At 34.0% G+C, this 16,722-nt stretch overlaps 1 protein-coding gene across 1 annotated transcript; it reads right to left on the bottom strand.

Annotated features, from left to right (window-relative positions):
* Positions 1–527: 527 nt before the first annotated feature.
* Positions 528–15,811, bottom strand: LOC145598182 (chaperone protein dnaJ 13-like). Its single transcript, XM_081654499.1, has 13 exons — positions 15,591–15,811; positions 13,420–13,703; positions 13,073–13,270; positions 12,813–12,927; positions 12,247–12,333; positions 12,019–12,107; positions 11,521–11,605; positions 8,151–8,204; positions 7,687–7,767; positions 2,430–2,507; positions 1,609–1,848; positions 1,016–1,123; positions 528–940 (listed from the first exon to the last, which is right to left on the bottom strand). Exons 1-13 carry the CDS (start codon positions 15,732–15,734, stop codon positions 884–886), a joined length of 1,620 nt encoding a protein of 539 aa, XP_081510625.1. The 5' UTR covers positions 15,735–15,811; the 3' UTR covers positions 528–883.
* Between the last annotated feature and the right edge of the window lie 911 nt (positions 15,812–16,722).

Below are 16,722 nucleotides of genomic sequence, written 5' to 3'. Positions count from 1 at the left end.
AAAGAAACGGATTATGTATATTTTATGATATTATTTCCTTATACACTCCCTCCGACCTCGAAAGAATGACCCATTTGGCTTAATTTTAGTCCAAAAAAATGACCCATTTGCATTAAAACACCTACCAATTTGCAACAATATTTGTGTAAAATTAGCTTCCCCATATAAAAATTTTATTTTCCATGTAATTTTATTACTTTCTCTCTATTTTTTTTACAAACCCCCCATGTAAATTTATCTTTTTTAATATGTTTTTACTTCTTTTCATTTAATTTTCTTAATACCCGCGTAATCAACTCAAATGGGTCGTTCTTTCGGGGACGGAGAGAGTACATAAATTTGACACCTAAAAATTTATTTCCTTGTAATATATCATGAGGTACACAAATTTCAGTGTCCACAGATCTATAGTGAGCATTATAAATATGCAGTTAGCTAGCTACTATCATAATTCCCCCGTAAGGGAATGTATTGTACGCTGTTATACATAGTTCCCCGGAAGAATATGCAGTCAAAAAAGCACCAAATGCCAAAAGAAGACGCCTTGTTATTTTGTTATACAATAATCATTCTGATTAGTTTGCACTCTCAGTTCTGAGAAAGAATTAATTAAAAACAAAAATGTTCCAGCCAATTTAATGCCCTCAATCAAAAATGATACATATGGCATAATTATTGCATTTATTGACTAGATAATCACAATACGAAGATAACTATAAATATTTTACTGTACTGCTGTTGTCTTTATTTTCACTTTTGTGATAGTAATTAAACTTAAGACTACAGGATGAACTTTGTGATGCTTCATGGGCCTCAAACAAGCTATAGGTGCTTCATAGGTGATCAAGGGAGGTGATGATGTTCTTGTTACTGAAGAAAAAGTCTAGAACTTGTGAGCTTCCTGGGGTATTCGCAACTCCTCACAGTCTTCAACCACCACCTATTTGTAATCATGTGAATAAATTAAAACTTACCAACAAAGATTACAATTATCTAACAAAGCAAATAAGATTACCTGGTAGTTTTGACCGTTGCACGTGTACTTGACCAGCAGTTTCTTAGGTTCTCCTGGACATGGGTCACAAAAGCCCATAATGCCTGATTTCTTCACACCTTCATGAAGCTGTGCCGAAAGAGAAATTAATCAAGTACTATGATACCAATATTCACACACAAACACAAAACCACTATGCATGTCAAAGGGTCAAGGCAAGGTAAGTTCCGATTTTTCATTTAGCTTCCACTTCGTGAGTTAGACAATTATAACAAAACATTGAAGGCAAGGCAGGCAATGGTTGGCCTCACTTCCAATTAACCTGGCAGGCGTTCAAATCTATCTCAACTAAACATTATCATATCATTGTTGAAACTTAGAAACCTGAACATAGTCAAAACAAATATTTTGAACTGCCATTACATTTTACAAATAATTTGAGTGCCCAAACATCTATTTTGTGTTTGTTGCTTTGCCTTATCAATAATTGACAAATCAATCTATGCAGCTCTAGAACTTTAAGGAAGAATAGATGGAAAAGCCAAGGAATATCAAAATTCAAATTGAAATACAAGAAATTGCATACTTTCATAAAAAACTAACCGGGATCATACCTGAAGTTGCCCCAAATCATTAACCAAGAAATTCAGAGGTATAGTAACATCAATAACTTGTGAAGACAATTCATCACTTGATTTTTCCACGTCATCCAGCTTTTTTAGAGTTTTTGCACTTCCATAAACTGCTTTTGTGACGATCAACCCACCAACTTCACTTTGTTTATTCATCTTTCTATTGGCTACATTTTCTAACAGCTGCTGAGCCTTTGCTGCTGCTACTCTAGCTTCACGAACCTAGATCAAAGTGTTGGGGATAAAGTGATTGCCAGACATATGTCATAATCTCATAGATGGCAGAGATTTCAAGTCCCAACTCCAAACACATAAACACTTCCCTGTTCAAAACGTTAAAAAGAAATTTGGAAAGGGAAAAGAGATGGCAGAAAAGAAATATCTGTAGAAAAGACAGATACATGATCATATTCCCCCAGCAAACATTAGTCACTTAAAGAATGTTTGGAATTAGAGGGGAAGAAGTTGTACATACTTCACATTGCTCAGGTGCACTGTTTCAGAGAATTTTCCAAAGTTTCTAATCCAACAAGGTTTTATATTAATGGGACACTTCTCTACATTAATTTTAAGAAGAAAAATACGGAATACAATATTATCATAGGAGACTATAAATTGAGTAACTAAATCAACAGTTTTCTATAACAGGCTAGTAAATCATCAGTGTTCTACTTTGTAGCTACAACGGCAACCCTTTGGTCTATTGAAATGTCATGTCAGCCTCCATTTCTTTGATAGTAAAGCATGAATCGTATGCATTCAGAAGAAACACAGTGCAAGTAGCATATATAATTATGTTATACCTGGCCTGAGGTTTTCTCCATGATTTCTACTGCCTTGTGCTTCTCTCGTTTAAGGTAATAAGGTTTGGCAACAAATTTCTGCAAAACAAAGTATAAATTATTACAAATCGCTTAGCATCACTAGTCTTCTTCTGCAAGGCAGGTGTAAAAGTACTGTTGGCTGTCTGCCTAATTGATCAAAAGTTTTTCCCTCTTTTGGGTGGAGCCATAAAGAGTGGTGACACCGGAAAAAAAAAAAAAAGACCATAATCCCATACAATTCTTGAGGAGTCCAAAACAATGTACCATTTGCCTGCATCAAAATGTGTGAAAAGTACTTCCATGGGTCCACGTCCACAACAGGTCATTAGTTACTCCCCCCCTCCCCAATCAGATTTCTCATTTGGGTTGGGCACATATATTGAGGGGAGACATTGTAGTTAGGTTATGGTAATGCAGATATGTTGTTTGCAAGTAAATAAAAAAAATAAAAGGTTAAATATATTTATGGTTAAAAAGGGGATGTTTAAAAGTTTGAAATGATTATAAACAAGAAAATTTTGTTAGAACAACCTTTGGCAGTAGAACCTTAAACAATTTTTTTTTTTTAAGATGCAACCTCACTCCATTTTTCCACAAAACGTTTTTTGACATTGACTCTCACGTGACCGTCATTTGCCTCCATTTTCTTCAATTTGCACTCCTCCTTTTCCCATCTCCATTTTCTTCTTCTTTTCCATCCCCATCTTCTTCTTTCCCATCTCCAGCTTCTTCTCCTTCATTGCACTCCAATTCATCTTTTGTCCATCATTGTCATTACATTGGCAGTAGCCACTCCTCCATCTAATCAACTCAAATCAGTTACTCTCCCCTCCTAGCACCATCTTTACAATAATGTAGAATCATATAATTCATCACGGTAGTCAAGCAATTAGGGACATATAGGTGGGTTTCTCGGGTATTTTTGTTTTATGATGGAAATCCATCTTGTGCTTGTTATAATCGTCTTCCCACCATTGGTAATATCTCTCTTGAAAGCTAAGTTTTCAGAGGATCCCTTCTCAATTTGGGGTAAATTTAATCAGAAAATGAAGCCGTACATGTTACAAAAGCTAATGTCAAAAGTGAATTGAGAAATATATTGGCATTCAATATTCAAAGCAACAATGTTAAGGTTTGTGTGATTGGTGCTTAAAGGGTTGTAATTGGGGCAAAAGAGAGTTGGATTGAAAAGAAAAGAATGTTAAAAAGGGATTGTAGAGTGTAGAAACATAATGGCTAAAGCTTTAGAAGAAATAAAGAAGATGAAGACGGGGATATGAAGCTCAGTGGTTGTTTCATGGTGTAGAAGTAGATGAAGAAGATGAAAATGTAGTTTTGGAGGAAAGTAGGGGTGCAAAAAAATGAGACGAGTGCAATTAGTAGAAAAAGATGTCAAGTGGTTGGCACGTGTTGGTCAACACCAGAAAATAGAGTAAGGTTTCATCTTTAAAAAACAATATTGTTTAACATTTTAACTTTTCACAAAAAAATTTAAAGATTGTTTCTCAAGAAAATAAAAAGCTACATATTAAAGTTTGTTTCTAACAAAGTTTCCTATAAAAAAAAATTATTGGGACAAATGATTCTCTCTCATTCTTGAGTATGGCAACATAAAATTGAAATCATCTATCACTATGTTAGTCCCATTGGCTAAGAGCCTAAGAGTAGCCGACCTTTTTAAATTTGAGCCTCCTTTCCATACCATATTTTAGCGGTTTATGGCTTGGTTTATTGTTTGGATAAAGAATTAATTCAAACTGCAATATATGGTTTGGTTGAAACCTATGTTACATGGACTCAGGAACAGGTGTCGGACACGGACACGTGTCCAAGTATCCGATTCGGCAATTTTCAGAATTTTAGGACACTGGGACACTGTCATTTTTTAAAAAAAACAAATCGTATATTAAAAGATTATAAATTATCAGAATTTCATTATATCAAAGTAAATTATGTTAATAAGTGTACTAACACGTCCTTAAATAAAACAATAACAAAGTGGAGAATAAGATGTGAGTGAGCCCAAAGAAGTAGATATGAATAAAGCAGAAAATTTCTCCTATCCCTCACGTGATATGATAAATTTTTTTTAAAAAAATTCTGACTTAGAGTTACAGTTAGAGTTAGAGTTACAGTTAGGGATGTCAATGGGGCGGGGCTGGGCGGATGTTGGCCTTTCCATCCCCATCCCCACGTAACATTTTCATCCCCATCTCCGCGGCGGGTCTAATATTCATCCCCATCCCCGCCCCGGCAGCTACAACTCCAAAACCATCTCCGCCTCACCCCCCACTTGGATATCCATCCCCACCAAATACCCACCTAATCCCCACCAAAGACCCATCTAATCTCTGTCTCTCAAATACACAATCCTACATAATTAATACGGATTATAATATTTAAAAAAACATTCTTAATATTACACACATTTTTGTTTATAATATAAGTGTAGTACAAAGTATTATAATTAATATTTTATTTCACGTAATTATTTTATATAATAGCATAAAAGTATATAGATGTGGGTATGAGGTGGGGATGGGGCGGGTACGAAGTGGGGCAAGTGGGGCGGGTACAACTTAAAATCCACCCCGCCCCATCCCCACCTCATACCCATCCCCGCCCCACCACCCGCTAAATCGAGACCCACCCCCGCCAAACTGAGGCGGGTCTCCTCTGACATCCCTAGTTACAGTTGTGACCCACCCACCCCATATTCCTTGGTTCCTCCTTTCTCCTTCCACTTTCTTTGTAAAACATAGCTATGTCCGCCATTTATAATTTCTACTCATAGTTCTCTAAAATCATGGCATTGAACTTCAAATTTCAAGTCCAATTATGAGGGTTTTCCAAGGTTTTGTATTTGAATGGCAAGGTAGGATTTAGTATGGTCTTTTCTTGTATTTTTTTTATATAAAAAAAATTAGATATGTATCTTCTCTTCCACTCTCTTTTCTGAGTTGAAGTGTCTGAGTGCAAAGTGGAGAATCCGACACGAATTTCGTGTCTATGTCCCCTCGGTGATATTGGCCGAGTCCGATTAACATAGGTTAAAACCGCACCGCAAACCATATTTTATTGCTTAATGTATAATGTTTTTTAAAAAAATATATTTATATTTTAAAAAACCTAATTGCAAAAGTCCAATACACAACTCTTTCGCAATAGAGGCACTTTTTTGGCTTTTATAATTTTTAGTGCACTACTTTGACCATTAATTTTTGTATACATCAATTGATAAATAAAATTGTAAAATAATTTATTTTGATAATATACATAAGACCAATCCAACAATAATTACGTACTAAATGTTAATCGGAGAAAATATTTTAATTAGATATGTATGGAAACAAATCTAACAAGATCCCATATGACCTCCCCCCCCCCCCCCCCCCCCCAATGTGATTATCTGGTTTGAATCAACTTTGACCTTACATGTACGCTAATTTTAAAAATATATATATCAAGAAGGGTCTTAGTTAGACACGTATAATGTATATTTTATTGATATGAAATTTTCATAATCTTTTTAATTATGAAATTAAATATAGCAACATTAAAAAACAGCACATAAACAATAAAGTATGTCAAAATATATTTCTTTTATCTAATTTGAAATAAGTTAAAATAAGGTGAACTAAATATGGATTAGTGTATTGTAAACTTAATCACACCAGACAAGGGTACTCTACTCACTGCTTGTAAATTTGAGGAAATCACAGCAGAAAGATTTAAGGGAAATTCTGAAATCTGATTATTAAATAAAAACATAACCTACAATGGCTTATTGGCTTATCCAATTCTCAGCAGATAGTAGTACACTAGTACTACTTTCCTTTATTCCACAAATTAGATAACAAAAACTAAAAAAAAAAAAAAAAAATCTCATCACATGTAAAAACTTTAAACTCAAGGAGGATCAAGACTAAAACCATGTAAGAGCTCAACTAACAAATCAACAAATATAAGTTCGCAGCCTATGACACAAGGGCAACCCATGTAGGGGACATGGCCTATCTGCACAAGGGCCACGGTCTCGTGAAGCAGCCCTTAAAATCCTGCTGCCTCACAAACACCTCTGTCAAGCCCACACACCACACAATGCTACTACACAGCCTGCCAGCCATACAGACAATATCGCCCACCCAGAACGGCTAAGCAAGGTGTTAGAATACAACCTTCCTTTCCATGTATTCCCTTACTTAATGCAATTTAGGACTTTTCTTAAAGCTTTCAAGACTTCAGAGAGAATTTTTTTGCGACAGTCTATCCAGCAGTGTTATTGAGGAAAAAAAATTGTAATTTCAAAACATTCCTTAGGCCCATGGGGAGTGATGATCAATGAATGAGATCATAACCTATGTATTCTTGCTTTAATATTATTTGTGTTGCACTGTTAGGATACTATGAGTATTGTGTCACTACTGAATGTAAAGCACCCAAAACTAAAAGTCCTACAAACTCGATTTTCAAGTAGTTGGCCCTGTTTGTGCCCCAATTGACCCTCATCTTCGCTCTTTCACCAATTGGCAAGAGTGTCACTTCTAAAATAAAATGTTTTCCTGTGTTGCTAAGTGCACAAAAGCCCATTTCCATATAAAGCTTGCACCCTTGCAACAGATAGGTAAGAGTGCACCAAGTAATCCAGTGTCTATCCTTGCCCATATATACCAACCCTTCAAATGATATCAATATTGAATTTGTATGGTTGAGAAAAGTAATGAATCTGTTAATAGCCAAATCTACATTACCCCTGCAAACAGCAAGATCCTTAAAGGGACCTTATAAACCCCATACATTTTGCAGCCCCCCCCCCCCCCCCCCCCCACCCCATTCTCCCCTCTTACTCACACACAAATCTGAAACTCTGTGTCTGGGTCAAGAAAAAAAACCATAATGGGACAAAAATTAGTGTAACAGCCAAAGTCAACACTGCATATACATTTGAGCTGTTTGCTAACATTAATCAGGTAAATAAGAAGCAGATGGTGCTTATCATAGGCAAGACTTTGCACAAAATGCAGTGAACAATGAAGTTTGAACAGAAGACCAAAGCTTCAAATATTTTTGTCGTACCCTCAACATCAACCACTCGCAGCATATAGATTGTTGTTTGCTTTATCTCAGACTTTCAGAGCAACTAACATATAACTTACTATACTTATTCAAATATGGATATCCCCCCCCCCCCCCCCCCCCAAAAAAAAAAAAAAAAAGAAAAAGACGTCTAACTTACCTTAAGTACGAAATAAAGGGATGTCGGAATTGCAAATGCCCCTGCTGCAAAAAAAGGGTTTATATATCTGGAAAGCAAAACCTGCGAGCAAAATTCACCCCATAACAGAGATCCATAAGCTAAAAAAAAGTAGAAATTGAAGATGAAAAAAAAAAGGGAAAAGCAATAGTCAATATTGACAAGGAAGTCAGCCAGAAAAATATGTTGAGAATGAAACTTGCATATTCTGACAGAGAAAATATAGAACCTCTTCTACTGGTCACTTAATGATAAAATTGCTTAATCCTTCTAAACATGTGCACACAAGAACACGGAGGCGTTGAACCTCTAAACTTTGTTCAAGGGGGCATGAATAAGTAAAATGCAATACAATTTACATTGGATTATGTGTGATGCAACAAAAAAAATAATATCCATGCAAATTGGAAATCTACAAAATAAATTAAGTTGAGAGCTGCACTAACAGGAACTATTAACTTTTGACCACCGCGATGCAACTCAAACTTCCAAAAGACACCCTACGAATAAGAAAAGAAAGAGATCATTAATAGTGAAAATTGATGCATTTTAATGAAAAGCTAATGATTATAATAATTAAAAAAAAATATATTAATAATAAATAAATACTTCCTCCATTTCTCTTAATTTGCATCACTTTCCTAAGACGAAAGTTTTAGATTAGTTGTATCACTTTTCTTTTTAATTAATAAACTCTATCTCTCTCCTACCACATGGGTCCATTTTTTTTATTATCAATCGGCAATTTGCAAAGTGATGCAACTAAAAAAACAGAAAAGATAACAACAATCGATTATATACTACTAAAAGCGAATCTAAAGGACACTTGGCAATGTATTATTAAATAAATTCCCGCCAAAATTACTTTCTAAAAAATCATTGCTATATGAAAATAAGGTTACATTTAGATTTTGACTTTTATTTTGTATAATATCTAAAGTAAACCTCCTTAAATATCAACTTGCACATTATAATCGATTTAATTTTTATATAATTATATTTTATTATAATTATTCAACATCCGTGCATTGCACGGGATTTAACCTAGTTACAACAATAATCCAATGTATCAATTTTATAATTATAATAATAAAAAAATGCACCAAATAACGTGGAAGGCAATGTATAAAAAAGCCCAAGGCACTGAAGCGAGAGGAGTTATGTTGTGCTTGGGCACACTTCCTCAGTGCCCCTGCCCCTCACTTCATTTGAACTACTAAAATTAAATTAACTGAAGAATCAGATGCGTCTCGGGTGCGCCTAACCACCAATGCCTCGCCAAACCAAGTTAAGCGTTTACCCCTTAGTGCCTTACCTTAGGCGCGCTTTCTCAAACATTGAGGGAAGGTCTAAATGATCATTTTGTCCAACCAATCAACTAGTATAGATCTCAAGTCTCGCAGGAATTGAGTGTTTCTTGTCAATCGCAATCAACAAGATGCACAAAAGTGCGGTCGGTTTTGTGTTTGGTTTAACTCCTATAACCCAAGATAAGAAGTTATAACCTAACGTCTTAATATAGTTTTTGATGAAATGATTAATTCCCTTAATATTAAAGCAAGATAATAAAACTAATCACTCTTACTCTTGAAACAAAGATCACGATAAGATCTAGAACATCGTAACATAAGATTATATCTTAATATGAATAACTAACCAATAAATCGTATATCATCTAAAACTCTAAAATAATTAATCTAGCAAAAAGTCTTACTAATTATTTAATTACACGGAACTTAAATACTCACGCTTGGATCTAAAATTTAATGAACCAACCCGTATAAAATACTCATTTTATCTTAATTTGTAAATAATCCACGCCAAAAATTAAAAAGACACATTAAATAATTAATCTAGAGTACCCACTTTGCTCACACATTATTCTTCTCTTCTTTACAAAAAATTCGACCACGAATTTTGCCATTGTCAAATAATAAATTTTGAACACAAACTGTAAACAAATATTTCAGTTGTCCTATAATTCTTGTCAAAAGTCCAATATTTATCAAAAATACTCAAAGAGTCAACGTTTTTACTCGAAAACTACTGGTTAGGAAAAAAAAAAAAAATCTGACCACAACTCTCTCTCTCTCTCTTCGTCGTTTCTCTCTCCCTCCCCCATGGATTATGGTCAGTGCTAATGCCATGGTCTTCTTTCTTAGTACGAATGTAGTAATAGGCAGCAAGGAAGATGGGAATAAGGGGGTCATTTTATCGGTAATGGATGGGAGAGGAAGATGTGATATTCAGTCTTCCCCTTCTCTAGGCATGGTGCTCATGGGCGGAGAGCCTAAGATGGCATAGGAGGGGCAAAGTTATGGAGTGTGAACAAGTCTAAGGTTGAATATGTAGGGCATTGATTGGTAAGCAAATGAGCTGGGAGAGAGAAGAGGCAAGGCAGAGAGGGAAACTGAGGAAGTGTAGCTATTCTCTAGATTTGGCCAACCACTTGATATTTTATGAAGATTTTTGGCCAACCTAAAAATTTATCCCATTTGTTTGTAATTATAAGAGTCCAAATCATCAATGATAAAGTTGCAAACCACTATGTAGCTTATTAATATCAGAATTTATTTTCATTAAATAAGGAGAATAATAATGGAGGGGGACAAAAAGTTCACCATAAATAACAAAGTAATAAGGTAAAAAAAAAAAGTCACTTCCATCAGCATCCTAAATTATCAACTTGTTCAATGGTGGGGCTTGATGCTACAACACAAGGACTATTGATGGCTACAATGTATTTCCTCCGATTTTTTAGAAGTATCATTTTTGATATTACGGAGTCGCAGGCAAGGCAATTTTTGTAGTGGAGAGAGATGGAGAGAAAAAAATAAAGAAGGCCCATGTGATATGAGAGGGAGAGAGAAAATTTATTTGTTAAAAAGGAAAGTGATGCATCTAAATTGAATGTTCCATTTGTGGAAAGTGATGCATTAAAAAAAATGGAGGAAGTATTAAGATATAAGGTCAAAGAAAAATTAGGAGCAGCTAGGGTAGATTGATGGTGGCTCGTAGAATTGACTACCACTATGTAGAGCTTGACATTCAAGCAATTGAGGTCGTAACAAAGATAACAATTACAGACTTGGATGAGTTCCTGTAGATCTATTGCAGGAAGATCTTAGTTGGCTTCATTCCACTTTTACTTTGTTCTCCGTGTCTCATGTAGATAGGATAGGTAATATTGTAATACAGTTGCTCATTTTATAGCAAGAGTTGTTCCTAGTAATGGGGAAACGTGTCTTTGTTGAGAACTTTCCCCAAGGTCTTTAACATTCTCTCTTTGTATTGACTGGTTTGTCAATCAGTTGTTGGCTCATTCGACTAACTAATAGCATAACTCTTTTATTGACTCACAGAGTTGTTAGACTTCAAATTAAATTGGCTACTAGACATTGATAAATTCAGCTAATAAACTGATCTAAGTCATCCAACTCTTTGACTTCTGACTATAAAAGCTGGAGAATAAGGTGATCCAATCAACAAATTCATTCTGGCTTAGAAAACTGGCTAAATAAGGCTGTTTAAACAAATTATAGCTATTGCCAAAGGCTGGTCAAATTCTAGCCAAACGCCAGTTTTTTAACAAGACTAAAAAGAAATAAAAAGAAATCTATCAGCTATTTCAACTACACCTTAGTATAGACCTCAGTGTAAAATTGTCAATCAAACAAAGTTAACTTATAATTGACAGGAGAGACCAAAAGGTAGCATAACAAATAAGACAAAAGTCAAAGCCAATAATTATTTCAGTTTCTCATAATGCTACAAATGAATGTAACAGTCTAAGCCCATATAGAAGACCGTAGTTACCTGAATTCCTATAGAATACAACATCCGCACTGTGCTGAAATCAGATATTCTACGTCCCCCACCAATTTCGAACTCAAGAGCATTGCTACAGAGAAGATAATTCAATTAAGCCAAACACAGCACACCAAACGCTTAAGTACAAAGTACATACTTGCAAATTTGAAAGAATATGGTTCTGACAAAGGGCTCAACACAAACAGGATGTATGTAACAAAATATTTCCTCTGTTTTCTAATAATTGCAGCACATCCTTGACATGCTGTTTGAGGAAGTAATTAGAGAAGGTAAACAGACATATTAGTCAAATAAAATTAAACCGCAATAACCTAACACTTTCCTCTTATCGGTGGTAAAATTATTATTAGTAATTCCAATTTACCTTCTCTAATTTCTTCATTAACATGCCATGAGGTGTGTAGCAATACAGAAAGTATATAACTATATATATTAACAATTAATCAGTCAAAAGTGTATAATTTTATAATTTCATAGACAAACCTTCCTAATCTGCCTGTTATACGCCCATGAGACTTAGTTGAAAAGCGGTGAGTATAATGAGCTGATGCCCCAAAAGAGCTGGTGCCAAACTGCAGCAGTGAAAACAACATCATAGAATAATATATCCACAACAAATCAGTAAATATAAGCTAAATAAAGGAAACAAACTTCATTACTACCAAACAATAATTTCTTTATTACTAAGTTTCCTCAATAGAATTTTGGTACCTTTATCTCTCCAGCAACAGACATTTTCTCTTCTTTCTTCTGCCATCCAACAGCAATAGATGATTCTGTACCCAGAAGAAGTTGTATCTGAAATGGCAGTTAAGCAAATTCATATGTTATATTAGGAGATTTCAGTGTACTGTAGAGCTCCTTTTTAGCCATGTTCTCTACAGATAAATAAGTAGAAATAAAATAATGTTCAGTAAATATAATAAGTACTAGTAAAAATCAGTTTTGATCAATTATTAGTAACCTCGTACGACAAAAATAGTTTCAATCAATTAACATCAGACTCAATCAGTTTAAAAAAAAAAAAAAAAATTTACCCAATACCCAATAAAAAAATTAAGTCCAGTAATATTTCGGTAAAAAGAAAAGGGCCTTTTGTCAAGATGATATGTAAACAACAATATGTGAACAACATGACATGAAAGTTGTCAAGATTGCAAATGACCATTGATGACTACAAGCATATGGATTCATAACAAAGGCAAAAATGTATTTCTCCTTCACATTTTCCTTTTTATTCTATTTTTGAACGTGCTATTGTGATGACAGAAATATACATTGCCATTTGAAGTCTGAGACAGTTGTCGAGTCCATAAATTAGAAAGATTTATTGATCCATCCTTTAGCGACATCGCAAGTCCCGCTGTGGCAGAGGAGTGAGGTGATAAGTGGCTGTAGGAAAACATAACCAGTTTTAACTCTTGGATAATTAGAAACTTGACAATCAAGAAGTGTAAAGAAAAGGGGTGTCACACTCTATAAATAACAAAATCAGCATGATAAAATAAAATTACAAAAAAAGATACAAGTTAAATACCGTGTCGTTTCAATACCAATAATTGAACGCAAACCAGCAGATGCCATGAATTCAATGGAAGCAACTGATGATATCTGGTGTTTAAGTACAGCAGTGGCAGCCCCCCCACCTGAGTTGCCTGTAACAGCTAAGTTCCCACCAATAGCAACTGCAATGCGTTTGGACATTTGAGATTGGACCTCACTGGCCATCGCCATTCTGGCATTTACGAGTGCAGGTACCATTATAAGATCAATGTGTGGCATTTAACAGTATTAAACATTAGTTTTTTTTTGCAAAAGTAGTGATACAATCACACACGGAAAATTACATGTAATAAGGAGGAAAATAGAAATCAAATGGCATACCCTTTCATAATGCCATCACCCTCACAAAAGTCTGGCAATGACAAATTGGCCATAATAGAACCAGTAGGTCGGATATGGGCCAGCTTTTCCTGTTCCTTTCTGCGACGTAGCTTTTCAAGTTCTTCTTTTATTTCTTCAGCTTTATTTAGCTTCGGTCCAAGTTCTAGACCAGAGTTCAAACCTTCCATACCATAGATATCATATATCATTCTTTTGTTCTCGTCTGAGAGTATTTCATATGCCTCACATATCCGCTGAAAATTCTCTGTTGCAATTTCTTTCATCTGAAAGGAGCAGGGGAAGGAGCTTAAGTGTTGAGAAAACTTCAAGCATTTGCAACTCAAAAAACAATTATCAAATAGACATACATGTAGGGAAAAACACCTTTCGCAGATTAATTATATTAACTGGATATAGAAGTTCAAACATCATATCCAGAAAATGCAATCTTATAATGCAATGACTTAAATAATAATAAAACTCCTAACCATTAGAGAAGAAATAGCTTCTTTTCTAGGACTTATAAGAAGCTGTTTTAGATACTAATATGTGTGACTCATTGATCTTTAACTATGGCATCTTACACATGTACCTCTTTATCCAAAGGGCAAGAACTTCGTGGAAATTAGCACATTAATCTTGGACCTTCAATAGAGAATAGCCATACAGAAAAGTTGAAGGTCAAAAATTAATAGGTCACAGACTGCTTAAAAAAAGCAAACTCCCATTAAAGCACTTTTAAAAAGCAGAGATGCTCAAGGGGGATCATCTTTTCTTATAGAGTCCGTGCAAATGAGATAAGGAATAAGACCATATGGAGTTATGGACTATAGAGTTGAAATAATATACCTATCTAAGGTCTAATGTAAGCGAAAAGTCCATCGAATATTTAAGATTACCATGTGCTACTTCCCGGATGCAATGGAAACAGCTAACTCCAACAAGAATACGTTGCACCGTCTTTTTTCCATAATTCATTAGCTCAAACTATGATTAGCCAATAAATTAGTAGTTTTGATACTATTTAATATTAATATCAATGTTTATAAATTAACGCAGAACTACAGTTATATTACCTTTATTTGAAATCTATTCACAAAAGAAATCGATATTGAACACCGTAATTTGAAATTTAGTTACAAAAGAAGACGATACTGAACACCATAATCACTCATTGTTGTTGTTAGTCGGGGTACCAAACCTAACCATCAATCTTCACCCTTTCATATTTGCGAATAAATATATTTATTTTTTTCACACTTAATATTTTATCTTTAATATCTAAATCCTTATTGTATACATATGATAACATCGTATTAGATGGTTAATATAGCAATAGTATTATTTAAACAAAGACATACAGCAAAAGGTTGGAAATAGTAGGACTTACCTATATTTCTTTAGCAAATGGTTATATAAAGAAGGATTTTAGGGTGCTGTTTATTTACCTTACAACTTACTTGTATTAGACTATATCATGACTTATTTTAGATGTAATTGGAACTTGATTAACCCTGAACTTATTTAATCTGAACTTTTTTTCCCGAAATAAGTGAAAATAAGGTGAACAAAATAGGGCAATATTTGAATTATGTAATTAGAAAGACTCAATCAAGTACCTAACTTTGTAGACTAATCCACTCTTCCAAAACCTATTAAACATTCATGAGCCATAAGTAACATTGTAACAACATGAAGCTTGGAGAGATTAAACAGAAAATGCTCCATCTCAGAGCAGGAATTTTGGTACATTCCCCAAACTTGAAGGGTGTTTTGTACGGAACCCAACACGGTCAATGGCCACATTCTGTACCCAATAACCTATCTTACTCGCGCTTAATCCATGTCAATGGCTACATTCTGTATTAGTAACCACCATCATTATTTTGAATTAGGGGATAATTGATCATCAACTGCAACTCCTCATTAATTTTAACAACATCAACACTAAAAAAATCTATTCAAATGGCAAATTAATTAAACGTGGCCCAACCAAAGACATTGATAGATTTCTAAAAAAATCAGCACATAGAAGATATTTATAGATTTCTAAAATTCAAAACCATAAGTTTTATGAAATAGTAACTCGTCCATCAATATCATATGGTTTATCGATCAATTCAACTTCAAATTCAAATAAATAAAAAGTAAAAGACAGAGAAGATGAGTACATGAGAAGCCTGGTATTTGTCGGGATGATAGACTTGAGCCCACTGGCGATAAGCTTTGCGGATTTGTTCGGTAGAAGCATCTGGGGAGATGTTAAGCAAAGCATAGAGCTCTCTGTTTGGAATGCCTTCGTCTTTTTCCTCCATTGAATTGATGAATGTGTCTTTCGATTCAGTTTCGATAGATTCTAAACCAAACCCAGGGTTCTAACAGGGTTTTATTTTTTATTTTCTTTGCTTCTATTTTGTTGACCCTTTTCCAAGGAAGTTCCTCTTGCTTCTTGGGTTTATCAATCAGTACTCCACTAATCTATACCCAATATACTTGAGTTATTTTGCCTAAGTCTTATGTTATTTTGCTTAAAAACTTGTGTTATTTTGCTAAAATCTAATATATATATATATAAATGGGAGTTTTTTCCCGAGTATTTAGAGAGCCACGTAGGATTTAATTTTTTTAGCGCGCCACGTAGGATTATAAAGTTTAGTTGTAGCCAATTAAATAAGAGATTATTAGTTTATTTTACAATTAAATAATTCAAATGCCACGTAAGCAAAATTGACAAATGATATTTTTAAGTTTAAATTAATTAAATATAAAATATTATCTTTTGATATTAAGAATTTTATCTAAACATGTAACAAATTTTAGCACATAAATACAAAAAAATATATTTTAGAAAATTCAAACAAGGCGTGTATCGCACGGATATAAAGGGGAGTTTTTTCCCGAGTTTTTAGAAAGCCACGTAGGATCTAATTTTCTCAGCGCGCCATTATAAATCTTAGTAGTAGCCAATTAAATAAGAGATTAATAATTTGATTTAAAATTAAATAATTCAAACGCCACGTAAGCAAAATTGGCAAATGAAATTTTTAAGTTTTAATTAATTAAATATTATCTTTTAATATTAGGAATTTTATCTAAATATATAACAAATTTTAACTCATAAATACAAAAAAAAAAAAAAAAAAAAAAAAAAAAAAAAAAAATCAAACAAACCGTGCATCGCACGGGCTTCATCTAGTAATATGTTATTCACTTATTTACTTTAACATCATGTATATAAAAAACATGCATTTATTAAAATAACATGTACTTATTTAAAAAAATAACAAATATATAAATTGAAAT

Source organism: Chenopodium album, chromosome 20 (genome assembly GCF_948465745.1).
Source record: "Chenopodium album chromosome 20, dcCheAlbu1.1, whole genome shotgun sequence".
NCBI classification, from domain to species: Eukaryota; Viridiplantae; Streptophyta; class Magnoliopsida; order Caryophyllales; family Amaranthaceae; genus Chenopodium; species Chenopodium album.
This window is presented reverse-complemented; position numbering and strand designations above follow the sequence as displayed.

What these genes read in the sequence shown, in the direction of transcription:
- LOC145598182 (XM_081654499.1), bottom strand. Translation starts at nt 15,734, where the DNA reads ATGGAGGAAAAAGACGAAGGCATTCCAAACAGAGAGCTCTATGCTTTG. An exon ending in ACAAATACCAGGCTTCTCAT is followed by an intron (nt 13,704 to 15,590) that starts GTACTCATCTTC and finishes TGCTCCTTTCAG; the next exon opens with ATGAAAGAAATTGCAACAGA. An exon ending in TGTATTCTATAGGAATTCAG is followed by an intron (nt 8,205 to 11,520) that starts GTAACTACGGTC and finishes TCTTATTCGTAG; the next exon opens with GGTGTCTTTTGGAAGTTTGA.